General features: G+C 51.2%; 1 protein-coding gene across 1 annotated transcript in view; it reads left to right on the forward strand.

The window, feature by feature from the left end:
• Window positions 1-1,961: 1,961 nt before the first annotated feature.
• Window positions 1,962-17,335, forward strand: part of LCMT1 (leucine carboxyl methyltransferase 1) — a 29,578-nt gene continuing 14,204 nt past the window's right edge. Inside the window, exons 1-3 of the mRNA XM_004586832.2 lie at window positions 1,962-2,901; window positions 12,030-12,121; window positions 15,281-15,402. Coding sequence (XP_004586889.2) covers window positions 2,789-2,901; window positions 12,030-12,121; window positions 15,281-15,402 — 327 coding nt within the window. The 5' untranslated portion in view covers window positions 1,962-2,788. The remainder of the gene's footprint in view (window positions 2,902-12,029; window positions 12,122-15,280; window positions 15,403-17,335) is intronic.

Raw genomic sequence — 17,335 nt, forward strand, 5'->3', positions numbered from 1 at the left:
CCCTGGAGGAGTCTTTACTGTCCAAGTTTGGTGACACCGGCTCCCGCTGCACTCCAGGAGCCACTGCACTGAGCTACCAAAGTCAAGAGGTTTTTAAGCTTTCATCCTCCAATCAGATTGAGAGCCACGCAGTACAAACTAGGTTTTAGGCAGACAGGGAGCTACCAGAACCCAAAGTTTTCTTGTAGTTCACCTCATCTAGTACCATAGGAGGGCCCAGGTGCAGGGAGCCTCCCAAGTAATTTCTGCATTGTTAGTTGTTCGGAATGGCCTGGAAGGAGGAGCAGGGTGCACTTTTCACACCTTAATTTGACTGGCAGGAGGGGATGTAGGAAGAGGGGTGCAGAAACTCTGTTTCCATGTCCTGTCCGCTGTCAATTAACCTGACAAGTGGGTAGGAGCCATGAATGGCGGCGCCCCATTACACAACTGCCAGAGCTGTGCTGTTCTGAAGCCAGGACTCTGGAGCTTCTTCCAGCTCTCCCATGTGGGTACAGAAGCCGAGTACTTGAGCCATCTGCTGTTGCTTTCCCAGGCTATAAGGAAGATGGATCAGAAGTTCAGCAGCCAAGACTCAAACTAGGACCCATGGACCTGGTATGGTAGCGTAGTGGCTAAATTCTTGCCTTGCATGTGCCAGTATCCCATATGGGTGCTGGTTCATGTCCCAGCTGCTCTACTTCCCATCCAGCTCCCTGCTTGTGGCCTGGGAAAGTAGTCAAGGATGGCCCAAAGCCTTGGGACCCTGCACCCATGTGTGGGAGATCCGGAAGAAGCTCCGATTCCCTGGCTTCAGACCAGCTCAGCTTCGGCCATTGTGGCTACTTGGGGAATGAACCACTGGACTGAGGGTCTTCATCTCTGTTTCTCCTCCTCTCTGTAAATCTGGCTTTTCAATAAAAATAAATAAATATTTAAAATATTGAACAGTGAGAAACCAATTCAAGTAGAAAAGGGGCAAAGGACATGAAGGGACTTGTCAACAAAAACAGTGAATGGACCAGTACACTGAGAATCATGCGGAACACATCATTGTTGTTCACTGACCTTAGAGGAGAGAGAGAGAGAGAAAGAGAGAGAGAGAGAGAGAAATTGTCTGCCAGTTCTTGATTGTCTCAATTGCTGGGTCTGGCCAGGCTGAACCAGGAGTCAATAGTTTTATCCGGGTCTTCCATATGTATGGCAGGTCAGGCATGTACTATCTGCTGCTGCATTCCAGGCTATTCTGGTAGAGTTAGAGCAGAAGTGGAACAGCCAGGACAAGAACTCTTACCCGCAACCAACAATCCTCTCAGCCCTCCTGGCCTATGATGGAAGGGCAGGCCCTGTGCTGCACTTCTGTGGTGACACACAGAAGTCTCAGCAGGAGTCCCAGACCTCTAGAATTGCCATATCGTCTCTAGAATTTTGATCCCAGCGGCACACTGCTAATAAGCTCAACTCTGAGTTTGGCATCAGGGGTGCAGGTTTGAGTCAGCAGCTCAGGTCCCCATGTGGGTCACCCCTAAAAGCTTGTCAGCTCTCACGTGTCACTGGAGGATCTCTAAGTGCCCAACTAGAGATATCAGAGTCATGTCCCTGGTGGGCAGCTGCTTGGTGACACGGCAAGACACTGCTTGGGATGCCCACATGCCACGATCAGAGTGCTTCGTTTGAGCCCCTGTTACCTGGCTTCTCATCCTAACAATGCATACCTGGGTAGGCAGCAGGTGACGGCCCAACAACCCTGAGTGTCTGCTATGCATGTGGGAGACCCGAGGGGAGTTTCTGGCCTCCTTGCCACTGTCCTGTGCTCACAGGAGGGATCTGAAGTAAGGGAGAGAGGAGTCGAAGTGATAACACCAAAGCGGTGGGAGGAGGGGTATTCCTTGTGCCACTGCTTTCCCACTTGGAGCTAAGTCATGAGCATTTTAAATGTGCTTAGGAACATGAGCATCATGCGGTACATCCATTCCCACTTGAGGAACTGCAAAGGTGTTGGTGTCTTTCCTGCTTCTTTCTCTGTCCTCCTGACTCCTACTTTTCCTACTCCTTACAGGCCACCAATATCCTAATTCCTTCCCCGGATTACTTTGCTTTTGTGTAGAATGTTCTACCGGCCGTGTAGATTTCTCTACACAACAGTAGTTTTGCTTAGCTTGAAATTCAGCCGTTGATCGTTGCAGCTGGTTTCCATTGTATTTTGTCTGCGTCTTCCCTCATTGTTTCTTTGACGACGTTTTGAGGCTATCTGTGCAAGGCACTTAGAACTCCAACTTGTTCATTTGTTGAATGACACTGGGCCCCAGACTGAATGTTAACAATTCACTTGATCTGCCTGGTCCTCTGCCCTTCGCCCCAGTGCTGAAGATCCTGATAACTCTTCCACCCTGAGTTAATTACAGTTGTAAAAACTTCATGACTAACTAGAAGAAAACAGGTGCCTCCCAAAGCAGCGAAGACTGCATTTCCCCGAAAACACTGCGGTAGGTTCTCTCTGACGCGGTTTACGCAATGCCTTGGCGAATTTCCGGGTTGTGTGGGTGGAACCAAGAGTCGCCCAATGAGCACTTGTGTCGGGTGAGGGGCAGGGACGTTGTCCAATGAGCTTCGTGGTGGAGGCGCCAATGAGCAGGATGGTCGCTGGGCAGCCGTCGTGGGCGGCGTCATTGAGCCGCGCCAGCTGAGCCAGGTGAAACCCATTGGCTCTCGAGGATTCTTGTTTGCGGCTCGCTCTTTTTCCCGGACGCTTGTGTCTACACTGCTTTCATGTCCCTGGTGGGCACGGCACCCCGGAGCCTCCGAGTCCATGGCCGCTAGCTTGAGGGAGCCGTCCTTCAACACCTCCTCCTCGCCGTCGAGCTGCGACACGGACGACGAGGGCGTGCGTGGCACCTGTGAGGATGCTTCTCTGTGTAAGAGGTACCTCAGGGGCTCGGGGGCGGGGTCCGAGGGAGGCGGGCGCTGGCCTGTGTGGACCTGCAGGTCCACCGCCCCTGTGGCCTGCAGGTAGCGGGGTCTCAGTTGGAGCACGGCGCCGAGCCATGCGCGCCCGGCCTCGGCATTGTTGGAAACAGGAGCCTGCCTGCAAACCCGGACCTGAGGCCAGGGACTAGGGCCTGGAGGAGTTGTGCAGGTCCTCGATTTGTTAGGACTCCTGCTGTGCACCTGAAGTTCACGGCCGTGAGAGGTAGGCGACCCGTCCCTGACCGCTTTGCAGAGCTGGTACCCCGGGGCTCCCCAGTGGTCGTGATCAGACGGAGAGGGTCCGACGTGGTGGTGGTGAGGGTTCTTGCTTCCAGCGCCTCAGACAAACGTCAAGGGGACATCACTGTATGTCGGACCCTACTTGGGTCTGGTTTAGGAAGCAAGACTCTGTGTGTGTAAATCCTGAATTCCACAGCCTAATCGAGAAAGAGGAAACAAAGGATGACCTGTGGAATGTATAATTAGAGCTTCTTAGATGGCTACAGCTACTCAGATACAGTCAGTGATTTTTTCCCCATTTTTTAAATTATGTTTTTGACAATCTTTACATAATTAATTAGGGTAAAAAGGCTTCAAGGGCTATAGGAAAGTGGGTAAGACTATTATTTCCATATTGTTTCCTTCATGTATCTGAGGGAAAGGGGGATATTGAGGGAGAAGTCCCACCCAGTTTCCCACCCACCCCAGGTCCCTGATGGGGGGCAGGCACCGAGGGTCTTGCTCAGGTGGTTTTGATAGTTAAACAGTTATGAATTGCTGCCAGTCTCGCCACTCCAAGCACGATGAGGTCGTTGAAGAATCCGCTGGTTGACGTAGTCCATCATAGAGTCTCCGTTTGCCTAGTTGATCACTGCCAACGTATAGCTAAGGTGGTTGATTGATTTGTTCTGTCCTCTGTCTTTTCATGGTTAGGGTTCTGAGTCCGGCAGTTTGAGGTGTTCCCAGACCAGATTCTTGTATGTACTAGCAAGTACAGGACATGGCACAGTCCATCGCCCGGATCAGCTGGTGGTTGCAATTGCTGGGTTGGTTCTGTTTTCAGCCCCGACTTCCACTGGAACCAATGGGTGTTGCAATCCAGCACATACTCGGCCCTCACATAAACCAGTGGGAGCTACAGCCTAGTCAGAGCGACCCACAGTCACCCCCCACCAGGCCCGCCCCTACCCTGGTTTCCCAGTATGTGTAGCGGACTAGTTCAGTCAGTCCCACATCCCATTCGGCTCTCGTACATGTCAATGGGTATTAAAGCCTGGTTCCATCTAACCAGCTCCACTATCCAACCCTCACGGATGTTTTTGGGTGTGTCTCTGTCTAGCCACCCCAGCCCCTGTCCTAGTTTTCGTGCCCTCCTGTGGGAGTGGTAACCCAAGAGGGAGGAGCCCACTATTTCCCTCCCAGGCCACAGCCACTCCCAGATTATGCACTCTCCAGGTGGATCTGTGGTTTGACTTGACAGAATTAGCCCCCAGTGCAGCCAGTGATTTTTAAGCTGACGACAAAAAGGCACAGAAAGGGGGTCTCTAGGGAGTTCAGCTCAACCATGGGAGGGGCATCAGTTCCTGGTGAAGGAACTGAGAGAAAATCCTGGAGGAGGGTCAAGTCAGCTTGGTTCTTTTTGTGGTTCTTGGAGAGCATGCTGGCGGTTATGAGCGTGAATTCTAGAGCCACATCCTCACACTGGGTTCCCCCACTTCCTCGCTGTTTTAATAAAAAAAGAAAGCCCATTCCATGGCTCAATTTCCCGATCTGTAAAATGGGTGTGATCACAATACCCACTGGCTGTGAAGGTTAAAATGATACTGTGTATGAGGATACTTGGCGCCGTGTGGGACGTGGTAGGCACTGGTGGTGGTTGATTCAATGGCTAGGCAAGCAGAGGCTGGCAGGCAGGGCCAGGTGAGATTTGTGAATGTGGATGGGTAATGCTAGGCTTTATCCAGCTTTCAGTTGCTAATAACCACCTTTATAACACTGTACAAGCAGAAAGTTTTTACAATAAAAAAATTTTAGTATTAATTACATAGTGGAGAGGGATACCTACCCATGTGGGCCTCTGATTATGGAGGGGAGGGTCGAGGCACAGAGGAAGGTGGGTCAGATAAGAAGTAACTTTTCCATTGACTGTTCTTTGCTAAGCGACTCAGAGCATCATCAAAATTATCAGACACATAACATCTTTTTTATAGCCATGAGGGTTAGGTGTGCAGATTTGTTGATGTAAAAAAAAAAAAAGTAAGCAGATAGGAAGAAAGCTCTAGAATGGTATTATAGCCAGAGCATGCCTTCCTCAACCATGTTGGATGGGGTTTTATAATTTCAGCTGTTCTTTTCCTCAGCGTGAAAGAGCTCCCTGTGTCTGCAGCTCCTTAAACACGTCACGGGGAGGTGGGGTTTGGCACCCTACAGCCAGTGAAGCTGTGGTTTTCTGCAGGAATCGCACACCTGCATGGCCCGTGGGCCTCTGGAGCCGTGAACGGGCTTCTGAGAAGAGTCCTGGGATGCAGAGGGCATGCGTGCTTGCATCTGCACCCGTTTCTTCAGAACTGTGTGGTACTAGATTTTTTGCCTCCGCCTGTTCCCACTCCTTGTTTCTTTGAGAGCTGTGGCGCCCAACTGGGCCAGCCTCCCTCACTGCCTTGTGCCCAATTTGTAGGAGACATGGGCCCATGTCTGCCTTACATTTTTTTAAAAAGATTTTATTTATTTATTTATTTATTTTTATTGGAAAGGCAGATATACAGAGAAGGAGATACCTTTACCACTTTCCAGGCCACAAGCAGGAAGCTGGATGGGAAGTGGAACAGCCGGGACATGAACCGGTGTCCATATGGAATTTGGGCACCGCAGGCAGAGGATTAGCCTTGCGTTTGTAAGAGCATCACTTCAGTTTATTTGTGAAGTACAGACTCGGGGCTGGGGGTAAGGGTGAAGGAAGGCAGGGAGATGAGTTAGTAGCTCTGGGGATATCCCAAGTGAGAGAGGCCATTCTTGGGTCAAGGTGGTGACGGGGGAGCTGCAGAGAACTTACACGGATGCATTTTGAAAGTAGAGCTGATGCAGTGGAAAGCTGCAAACTGCGACCACCAGCATGCAGTGTCTGAGCACTGGCTCTCGCCCCACTGCTCAGCTTCTGATCCAGCTTCCTGCTGGGATGCTTGCAGTGGAAGATGGGCCAAGGACTGCCACCCACATGGGAGACCTGGCTAGGTACTCGCTAGGTACTCATCAGATGCTCAAGTGATTAGGAGCTGAAGGTCAGCGTTCAAGGTCATGTTTCCTGTGGGATCTGCACAGCTGGTTTCCTATTTGACTGCTTTTGATGAAGTGAGCTTTGTGCTTTTGAAACCACACTGAGGCTCATGAGGTTGAGCTTCCATTGTGAAAACTGAAGAACTTAACTCCGATTTCTGAGGTGAATTGAGAAAATCTCCTTTCCCTACAACCCTACCTCATCATCGAAGCAGGTCACAGGATCACCCACCTGTCTGCAAAGCGAGCTTCCCCAAGGTCAGAGCTTCCCCAGCCCTCTCCAGCTTGCTAACTGAGATGAAGAGTTCTGCTCCAGCAGCTGAGCTTGAGAGTTTGGCCCATTTTCAAGGTAGGAGCTACAGTGTGTCCCCAGTAAGACTGCACCATGTTCCAGCTAGAACATTGTTGATAGATTAACTATAAAATGTGCCCATTGAGAGAGTAAAAGAAATCATGGAGTTTTTTTTTCCCCTAGGAATGGATTAAACTTTGGAAAATATTTGCCAAAATTATTGGTCTTAGATGTAAAGTTTGTTTTCATCTACTTGAAACAAAGGAGAGAGAATGAGGCAGGCAGAGAGGTTGTCCATGTGCTGGTTCACTCCTGCAAGCCCTGCAGCAGCCAGGACTGGGCCAGGCTGAAGACAGGTGCTCTTAACTTCCAGGCTCCCTGTGCGGTGGCACTGGAGCTGTCACCTGGGAAGGCAGTGGAGGCTGACCCACGTGCTCGAGCCCCTGCACCCATGTGGGAGATGTGGAAGAAACTCCTGCTTTGTGCCCAACCAGCCCAGCCAGTGTGGCCATTTGGGAAGTAACCGATGAAGATCTCTCTTTCTCCTTCTCTGTAAGGTTTGACTTTCAAATAAAGAAAATCGTTTTTTTTTGTTGTTGTTGTTGTTGTTCTTAGAGAAAAAGCGAGACAGGAGAGTTGGAACGTAGGAAACACATCTGGGTTTGCAGGTGGGCACTTGTTAGAGTCCTGGTCTCCCACGGGCACTAGGAGACAGGGAGCCACGGTCAAGTACTGACTGGAAGAAACGGCGTGTTCTTTAGGCAGCCTTGCAGCTTCTCAGGCCCATCCTTGAAGGGTCACCCTCAGGATGCGGCCTTGAGCTGTTAACACTGACTGCTTGTTTAGAAGCCAGGCTTGCAGGAGCCTGAGGAGTTTGGCCAAGGAGACAGGTCAAGGCTGGCAGTGTAAGACAGCGGCTTTTATTTGCAGTGGGAGAGGGGAGAGGGAGGACCAGGAAGGGAAAGGCCTCTCAGTTCTCCCAGGTTCCAGTCTAGGAGAGGAGTTCCTTAGTCCTGGTGAGACCATCCAGCCACGTGCCAGGCTTCTCCAAGGTGGCTGTGAGTTCACGGTTGCCACCAGCAGATGAGCGGAGCTGGGATCACACCTCACACTTATTACTGTTTGTTCTGAACACCAGATGTAAAGTAGCATTTTATTATGGTTTTTCTCTTGTGGCTAAAAAGTGGTATTAATTTTTTTTTCATTGCAGTTATTGGCCATGCCTGCAACTTTTGTGTATGTTCTAGTCAAGTCTTTTCCCCTTCTTACTGGTGTGTTCTTTTTTTTTTTTTTTAAGATCTATTTATGTTTTATTGGAAAATCTTCCGGTTCTGCCACATGGGTACAGGGTGCCAAGGCTTTGGGCCATCCTCGACTGCTTTCCCAGGCCACAAGCAGGGAGCTGGTTGGGAAGTGGGGCAGCTGGGATATGAACTGGTGCCCACATTGGATCCTGACGCATGCAAGGTGTGGACTTTAGCCTCTAGGCTACCATGCTGGACCCCTTAGTGGTAGTTTTGATTGTTGAAGATCATCAGTAGGTATTTACGTATAAAAAGATAATGTTTTGGGGCCCAGCTATAGGCACTGGTTCATGTCCAGCTGCCCCACTTCTGATCCAGCTCCATAATTATGGCCTGGGAAAACAGAAGAGAATGGCCCAAGTTCTTTGGGCCCTATACCCAAGTAAGAAACCCAGAAGCAGCATCTGGGTCCAGATCAGCTGAGCTGAGCTGAGCTGTGACAGGCCACTTGGGGAGTGACTGGTTCCTGGTTTCTGGCTCCTGGCTTCAGATTGGTTCAGCTCCAGCCTTTGCAGCTGCTTGGGGAGTGGATCATCAGATGGAAGATCTTCCTCTCCATCTCATCCTCCACTCTGTATATCTGCCTTTCCAATAAAAATAAATAAATCTTAAAAAAGAAAAAGATTTTTATTTGAAAGGCAGAGTTACAGAGATAGAAGCAGAGAGAGAGAGAGAGGTATCCCCCATCTGCTGATTCAAACCCAAATGACCACAACAGCCAGAGCCGGTCCGGAGCCAGGAGCCTCCTCCAGGTCTCCCACAGGGGTGCAGGGTCCCAAGGCTTTGGGCTGTCCTTGACTGCTTTCCCGGGCCACAAGTAAGGACCTGGATGGGAAGCAGGGCTGCCGGGATTAGATCTGGCACCCATGGAATCCCAGCATGTACAAGGCAAGGGCTTTAACTGCTAGGCTACCATGCCGGGCTCGCGTTTTTGAAATTTTTGATTTTTTTTATTATCGATAGGGTTGAGTTTTTTATGTTCATCAAAGCAGTGTTGTTTTTTCCTTTGTGAATTACTCCCATACTTTTTTTTTCTGTTGCTATTTTAGGGGTTTTGAAAAATTAATTTATATACCAAGAACAGATCTTATGTATCTGACATCTATTTTAGGATTTTAAAAGATGAATGTATGAGAATGTTAGTACAGTAAGAATGCTGGTGCTCTGTGACGTGTTGGATAGTGCTGCCATTGTGCGTGAGGCAACACGCAGACCCGTGACGCGCATGCTTCCGTCCCAGCTCCTTTTGAGAGCAGATGCCATCTGTATCCTGCAGGCACTGTGGGTCATGTTGCAGGCTTGGCTGCCTGTGGCCAGCGGGACAGCTGCTGGACGCTTCAGGTCACAGGTCACTGAAGGAGCTGCAGTCATGGGTACTGGGTGCAAAGCCATATAGCAGGGTGGGCGTGTGGCCTCAGGTGGCAGGGTGGGAGTGTAGCCTCAGGTGGGAGGGTGGGCGTGTGGCCTCAGGTGGCAGGGTGGGAGTGTAGCCTCAGGTGGGAGGGTGGGAGTGTGGCCTCAGGTGGTAGGGTGGGGGTGTGGTCTCAGGTGGCAGGGTAGGAGTGTGGCCTCAGGTGGGAGGGTGGGGGTGTGGCCTCAGGTGGCAGGGTAGGAGTGTGGCCTCAGGTGGCAGGGTAGGAGTGTGGCCTCAGGTGGGAGGGTGGGAGTGTGGCCTCAGGGGGGAGGGTGGGAGTGTGGCCTCAGGTGGGAGGGTGGGAGTGTGGCCTCAGGGGGGAGGGTGGGAGTGTGGCCTCAGGTGGGAGGGTGGGAGTGTGGCCTCACTGTGAGGATGCCTGTACCCCACACCCCACAGCCCCTTCAGGCTCCTGGCTCCAGCTCCCTGATGCTGCAGACTGCATAAGGCTGTGTTGAGGGCCCAAGGGGGCGGGTGCCTGCACCTGCTGTGGAAGTCCAGGGTGGAGTTCCCAGTTCCTGACTTGAGCCTGGCTGAGTCCCAGTCATCACGGGCTCTGGGGAGTGACTGGGCATGGTGAAGCGTGCTCTCTGTGCCTCTCCAGTGGGCAGGTGGATCGGAAGGCTGGTGGACAGATGAAAGCCCTTGACCGGTAAACTTCTGATGAGATCAAGAGAGAGCCTCTGGTAGGACTTGGAGTGAGGCCGCTGGCCTGGAGGAGCGTCTGGCAGCCTGTGGTTCTTGAGAGCTGGCACATCGCCAGAGCCACGGAGGGCCCACGCCGACAGCCTGAAAGCGAAGGCTTGACCAACTTACCTCCCTCTCCCCAGCCACCCTTCTCTGTGTGTGCAAAAGAGAGAGATGGTAATAATTGAATATGTCCCAAAGAACTTTTTTAGTAACTACAGAATTAAAATTCTAGCTAATAAAAACAAAGTAAGTCGGCAGTGGTTATTTTTTTTTTTCTGTTTGGCTGATCTATCTTCACATTGGTGATATTTTGCATCATGCTTATTGTACACAGTTTAAGCAAATATATGTACATGTATTTTGAAAACACCAGAAATCTCAGAGCCAGTCATTGTTGATACTGCAGGGTCCCGCCCCAGTCATCCTCTCCCTCACAGATGCGGGAACGTGACCTCGGATGTGGAACGCAGAGGTACCCAGCAGCAGCTCAGCCGCTGCATCTAATGCCTGCCACACCATCATCTTGTAGTTATCTTGTCTGTCCTCTTTTTGCTCACCTCTGTGTCACCAGGGCCCAGCACAAAACAGAAGACACTCGTTGCTTGGCTAAATCAGTGGTACTGACAGCCGTGGAAACTCCTCCAGTTTCTGTTTTTGAGGGAGGCAACTGCTCAGTTTCCAGCAATGGAGCAGGTGGCTTGCGTGTGGAGTAGTCAGACAGGGGTCTGTCCTGGCTGGTGGATTTTTTCTCCCGCCTTTTCCCATCCTTCAACCTGCGGGAGAACCTGCAGTCACTTGTGGTTTGTTTCAGCTGCGGATACTGCATTCACCATTAGGTGGCACCGGATGAGTCCCTTGAAAGCCGTGTTTTTCAAACCCCTCATACACCTGCAACAGAAGTGTTAAGAAAAAGTTCTAACTCCTTACTGCCTGGAATGCAAGCTGATATTTTCTATTTTACTGTTCCCGAAATATGTTTTTTTTCAAAGATTGGAAACTGTTCAATAGAGTGTCTGGCCAGCACCATTTTAGAGAATTGAAGTTTAATGTCCTAAAGCTCTGTGGTCCATTCTTTTTCCTTAGTCGGTCTGGACTTATATAGCAAACTGTGTTGTGTCCTCTGGTAAGTATTTTGTCTTTGTGTTCAGTTGAAGCATGGAGAAGCTTCCTTGCCAACATTTATGGGTGTGCGAATGTTACAGAGGCTATGGGACACATTCTTTTGTAGAACTTGGTACCTAGCACCTGTGTTAGTTAACGTTGAGGTAGGCCTTGTGGGAAGAGAAAATGAAGAGAAGGGATATGTGCCTGTTGGAGCTGGGAGTCTCGTGCTGGGCCTCGATGCATACACACTCCTTACCCTGCAGCTTGCCTGGTGTTGCCTGGGGTGTCCGCCAGGAGGCTCAAGGCAGTGAGCACGAGAAGCCTGACTCGGGGTGTCTTAAGTGGTGAGGGTATTGATCGGGCCGTAGACGCACGCAGAGAGCTGGAGCTGGCTCCCAGCCTGCAGAAGCAGGGTGTGTCCTCAGGGAGCCAGGTCCTTCTTGGCTGGTTCTGCCACGGCTGGCACGGAGGTGGGTGCTGACTCAGGGGCTTGGCTCCCAGAGTTGAAATACTGTGCGTGGGTGGGGAGGCGTCAGGGGACCCCAAGTGCTTGTTACGGTTGGGGGTTTTTCTCTGGCTTTCCCACCGTGACCTCTGTGGTGTGGCCTGGACAGTCGAGGAACGCTGAGATGAACTTGTGGTGCTTACTGAGTATTTCTGAGCTCTTGTTGCTGTGTGCCAGTCAGCTGACCCAGACCAGTGAGTTTGCCCAGGGGTTAAGTGTGCTGCACGTCTCCCATAGGCGGTGTGAGCTGAGGTTCTTTGGCATGTAGACCCTGGGACAGGAGCTGATACTCTGAGGAAAGGGCTGGGAGGTGTGACCACCCTGGGGAGGTTGAGGAGCCATGGGACGAGGAGAGAGAGTTGGTGGTGGGCCGAGTCTTTGTGTTTGTAACGGGGCATGGGGCGTGTGTGTGCCGGCCTTGTGGGGCCGTCTAACCTGCTTCCTGGCGGCGGGACCTTGGCCTGGACCTGCTAATCTCTGTTCCTCTCTGTCCATTTTCAGGTTTGCAGTGAGCCTCGGCTACTGGCAGGATCCCTACATCCAGCACTTCGTGAGACTGTCCAAAGAGAGGAAGGCCCCCGAAATCAACAGAGGCAAGTGACCCCCGTCCCCGGCATGCTGGCATCCCCACCGAGGCCTGACGCTCCTGGAGTTTGTTCTGGGTCGGACACCCGGACGCTCGATCGGGGTGCAGGGATGTGCTGCTGTCCCCACACTGCACATTCAGCCTGTGTTGCAGGCTGCAGCAGCTTTACCCACTGTGCCGTAATGCCTGCCCCATGAGAAGTTTTTGATCTCTGGTAATCTGGTACATGGAAAATGGCATCTTATTATAATTTTATTTGATAGTCCTCTTTGGTAAAAAAAAAAAAATTTTAAAGACGTTATTTATTTTTATTGGAAGGCAGATTTACAGAGAGGAGAGTCAGAGATCTCCTGTCCGCTGGTTCACTCCCCAAGCGATCACAGAGGCTGAAGCTGGGAGTTGGGCGCTTCTGCCAGGTCTCCCACACGGGTGCAGGATCCCAAGGCTTCGGGCCGTCCTCGACAGCTTTCCCAGGCCACAAGCAGGGAGCTGGATGGGAAGCGGGGCTGCTGGGATTAGAACCGGCGCCTATATGGGATCCGCGTGTGCAAGGCGAGGACTTTAGCCACTAGGCTACCTCGCCGAGCCCTTGATGCTGCTTTTATGGGTGAGGTTGGACATCATTTCTAGTTTAAACAGCTGTTACTGGGAACTATGTTCATGTCAAACATGACTTGTGTAGCAGTGTGTTGGTGTTGGTTAACAAGACAAGCCGTACAAGCAGTGCCCACTGCCGAAGTCACTGGGTTTGGGAGTAGAGCCTGACTTAGGCAAGCCCGAGGGAAGCACGGCTGGATGACTATCGCGCTGGTGTGTGGAGGGCCTCTGGGCCGCAGGGTGATCCTGAGGGTTGGTTCTGGTAGTTTTTGTGTTTTTGTGTTTTTGTGCTGGTTCCTGAGTGGATGTGTGTTCTGTGACGCTGCCCTCCCTCCTGTGCCCTGGAGGCCGATTTCCTAACCTGTTGTAGAGCCAGGATCCAGTAGGGCAATTCCCCCTCCCCCTGACCCTCAGCAGCCAAGCCTCCTCCCCCTCCTGCTCTCTCCTTGTTCTGGGATTTGAACCTCTGAATTGGGGGAGGGATGAGGTGGAGGTTGGAGGAATGGCTAGCAATGCGCTAAGAATGTGCTGCCCCTGGAGTGTGTGCTAAGGGTTCTTTTCCTCCATTTACAGTCCTCATGGGCGTTTCCACAAAGTGTGACAAGAATGATTTACTAGTATTTTGAACAGATAGAATCTTATGCTGCCAGGTTGCTATAGAAGTTTGAAAATGGCTGCTCTCAGATGTCCTTGGAGCTGGGTTTTGTGGTGCAATGGAGTGAGCCGCCACTTGGGACATGAGTATCTGTTTCCGATCCAGCTTCCTGCTAATGTACTGGAAAAAGCAGCAGATAATGGCCCAACCCACGATAAAGTTCCTGGCCAGTGTGCGGCTGTTGGAAGGCATTTGGGAATGAACCAGCAAATGGAAGATCTCTCTTTCACTCTACCTCTCAAGTGATTGTTTTTAAGATTTATTTTTATTTTAAAGGCAGATCAAATTTACAGAGAGATAGAAAGATCTTCCATCTGCTGGTTCACTCCTGAAATGGCCACAGTGGCCGGAGCTGAGCTGATCCAAAGGCAGGAGCCTCTTCCAGGTCTCCCACACGGGTGTGGGGTCCCCTGGCTTTGGACTGTCCTCAACTGCTTTCCCAGGCCACAAGCAGGGAGCTGGATGGGAAGTGGAGCATCCGGAACATGAACTGACACCCATATGGGATCCTGGCGCATGCAAGGTGAGGAGTTAGCCATTTAGCCAACACGCCAGGGCTATGCTGTGTAATTTAACAAACTCTTCACCCACACATTTTGAACAGTTTGATTCAGTCTGCTTAGATCCCACCCCCCTTTTTTTAGGTTTTAAAATTTATCTGAAAGACAGAATGACAGGGAGAAATAGAAATCTTCTTTCTGCTGGTTCATTCTCCAAACGTTCCCGACAGCCAGGGTTCGCCCATTACCGACCCAGGAGTCTGGAGCTCCGTTGGGCTCTCCCACCTGTGGGGCAGGGACCAGGCACCCGGGCTGTGCTCTGGACAGCACGTGTAGAGCAGCCAGGAGCCCAGGCTGGTGCTCTGGAGGGGGGAGCGTCCCAAGCCACACCTTAGCCTGCTGCGGCCCGGTGCCTGCCCGCCAGTCCCCTTCTCACTGCTTCACCTTCTGTGGGCTTTCCCCAGCCTTCCACAAGTAATTTTCTTAGGTTTCCATTTACCTGTCTGCCCCCCGCCCCCCGCCACCACGCTCTCCCCATGTTACCTAGAGGCCCTGGTGGCTTCAGGGTGGGGATGGACGCCTCAGCTTAGAAACATGGCTACCTTGACTTTAAAAGTCATCTGCCAGTTACCTCGACCCAAACTTTGCATTCTGCCCAAGGCCTGAGTATCTTCACAGGAGCCTTGGAGCACTCATTTTGCAAGAGTTTTGATGTAAAACGCTTTTCTTTCTTTTTAGAAAGTTTTTTTTTTTAAAGACTAATTTTTTTACAGAGAGGAGAGACAGAAAAGATATTCCCGCCTGCTGATTGACTCCCCAAGCGGCCGCCGTGGCCGGAGCTGAGCTGAGCTGAGCTGAGCTGAAGCCAGGAGCTTCTTTCGGGTCTCTTGTGAAAATGCTTGTCTTTATAAGTATGACAGCGTGTTATTCTCTTAAGGTTAAACAGCTAGTGTCTGACTTGTTCCTAACAACTGGAAAAAGAGAATTCCAAACTTGTTAGTTCTTATATAACAGATAAATCTTGGAGCGTGAAGAAGGGAAAATATTTTTTTTTTTTTAGATTTGTTTTATCGATTTGAAAAAAAAAAAGGTAAGAGAGGGAGTCTTCCATTTGCACATGGCCTCAGTGGTCAGGGCAGGGTCAGGCTGAAGCTAGGAGCCTGGAGCTGCCTTTAGGGCTCCCACCTGAGTGACAGGGGCCCGAGGACCTGGGCCAGCCTCCTCTGCCTTCCCAGGCGCGTTAGCAGGGAGCTGGGACCCAACCTGGTGCTGTGACATGGGCGGCAGCATGGCAGCTCAGGCCGCTGTTCCACAGTGCCAGCCTGAAGTCTGTCCGACTCTCCTGGCGGAGTGAGCTTTGCAGGGCGAGTTTCTGATGCCGCTGAGTGACGGCTCGTCTCTCTCCCTGTCTCAGGATATTTTGCTCGTGTCCATGGTGTCAGTCAGCTCATAAAGGCGTTCCTACGGAGGACCGAGTGCCGTTGTCAGATCCTCAACCTCGGGGCAGGGATGGACACCACCTTCTGGAAACTAAAGGTGAGTTAAAATTCTCGTCCTCCATCTCAGGCTGTTTAGATTTCATTTTCTAAAGGTGTTTACCAGACTCAAAACTTAAAAATTAGCCTTCAAGGTAAGAGGTCACCCTTCCCACATCCGCCCACCCCTGCCAACGGCCCTCCTCCCTGCCAGGACCATGCTTTATCTCACTAGGACCCCGTAGTACTTAATACAGTTGTTTCTAATTGTGGTTGCCGCCAACATAGTTAAGAAATATGTGTATGTTTCCTCGTGTACCTGTGAAAATACACGGAGAAGTAGAGATTCCACCAATAGATTTGCTGGGACGTAGAGCTGCTTGCAGTAGCCATGTTGGATAAAACTTGGGAGCTTTGCAAGACAGAGTGATGACTATACGATGCTCCGTCCTTTTGTGGGCCCCTGCTTCGATCCCTTCCTGCCACCTTAGGGGCTGAGCGTAGGGTCATGACGCCAGGAGCTTGTGTCCGCTCAGCGGCAGAACCAGGACTGACCTTGCTGCTCTTGGAGCCCCGAAGTCCTCACAGACTGTTTGTCTTGTAGGTTGGTACAGTTTTGCTCTGTTCTCCCACGAGGTCGGTCAGGTGGCAGTACCGGGTACGTGCCTTTCACTGGCTTTCTTGCAGACATGGATCAAGATAAAGGAGAGTGTGTGCACCTAACCTGACCTGCGTGTCTACTCGGTCTCTGATAGAAAGGTCTCTGGCAGGCAGAGCTGCCAGCCTTTCTTCTCAGTAAAGGAAGAGTCGGCGTCCTTACCGCCGTCTCAGCAGCCATTGTTGGTCTAGGGCAGAGAGCTAACATGTGTGATGTGCTTCACATACATGACCTCGTGCATTGCATGGAAGCTCTGTGCAGCTTCACAGAAGAGAGAAAGAGGGGCACAGAGGTTGTGTCTTTCAGAATCCTACAGCTGGTGGTGTTGGAGTGGGGAACAGACATTGGCATCATGGTGGACCCGTTGTGTCGCTCTGTGTTGCGTCCCTGGCTGTAGTGTGGTAGCTGGTACAGCACAGAGTAGAAGAGAATGTTCTAGGCCCAGACTGATGGCCCAGGCTGAATTTTCACCTTGAAAGAACCTTGTTCCTGTGTGGGTGCCACTTGTGTTCCAGCAGCTCCACTTCCCATCCAGCTCCCTGCCTGTGGCCTGGGAAAGTGGTAGACGATGGCCCAAAGCCAGGGGACCCTGCACCCACATGGGAGACCCAGAAGAAGCTTTGGGCTTTGGATCATCTCAGCTAGGCCGATGTGGCCATTTGGGGAGTGAATCAATGCATGGAAGATCTTTTCTCTGTCTCTGCTTCTCTCTGTAAACCTGATCTGCCTTTCCAATAAAAAAAAATCTTAAATAAAAACAACAGAAGAGAATGTTCTTCATAATTGTCGGCAGAGGGCTAGCCTGAGCTCCATCAACTCGGCTGTGTGAGGTCAGAGGGCTAGCCTGAGCTCCGTCGGCTCTGCTGTGTGAGGTTTTCTCTGCCCTCTAGCAGGCTGGTGGTGCTGTGTCTTCGTTTCTGATTGAGCACAGTACGCTGAGGGATCCGCTGTACTGCTTCGAGACCAAGGCCAGCTGCTCAGTGTCTCTGGATTCTGTTTCCATGCAGGGGACGCGGTGTCTCCCTTGGGAGTGTGTGACCGCTCAGCCATGTTCATCTCAGGCTGTGCCATCCCAGGAGTCTCCATTCCTCTTCCCCACAGGTCTGCCACATGGGCAAGGTCAAGGCTTACAGAGACTCTCTGCCCACAAGGTGGAAATGACACTTGCCCTGCCTTGGCCTTTTTGCCCCTGTCTCTATGACACGAGACTATTTCTTTTTTTTTTCCTTAAGATTTATTTATTTATTTTATTGCAAAGTCAGATATACAGAGAGGAGGAGAGACAGAGAGGAAGATCTTCCATCCGATGGTTCATTCCCAATGTGACCACAACAGC

Source organism: Ochotona princeps, chromosome 24 (genome assembly GCF_030435755.1).
Source record: "Ochotona princeps isolate mOchPri1 chromosome 24, mOchPri1.hap1, whole genome shotgun sequence".
Classification (NCBI taxonomy): domain Eukaryota; kingdom Metazoa; phylum Chordata; class Mammalia; order Lagomorpha; family Ochotonidae; genus Ochotona; species Ochotona princeps.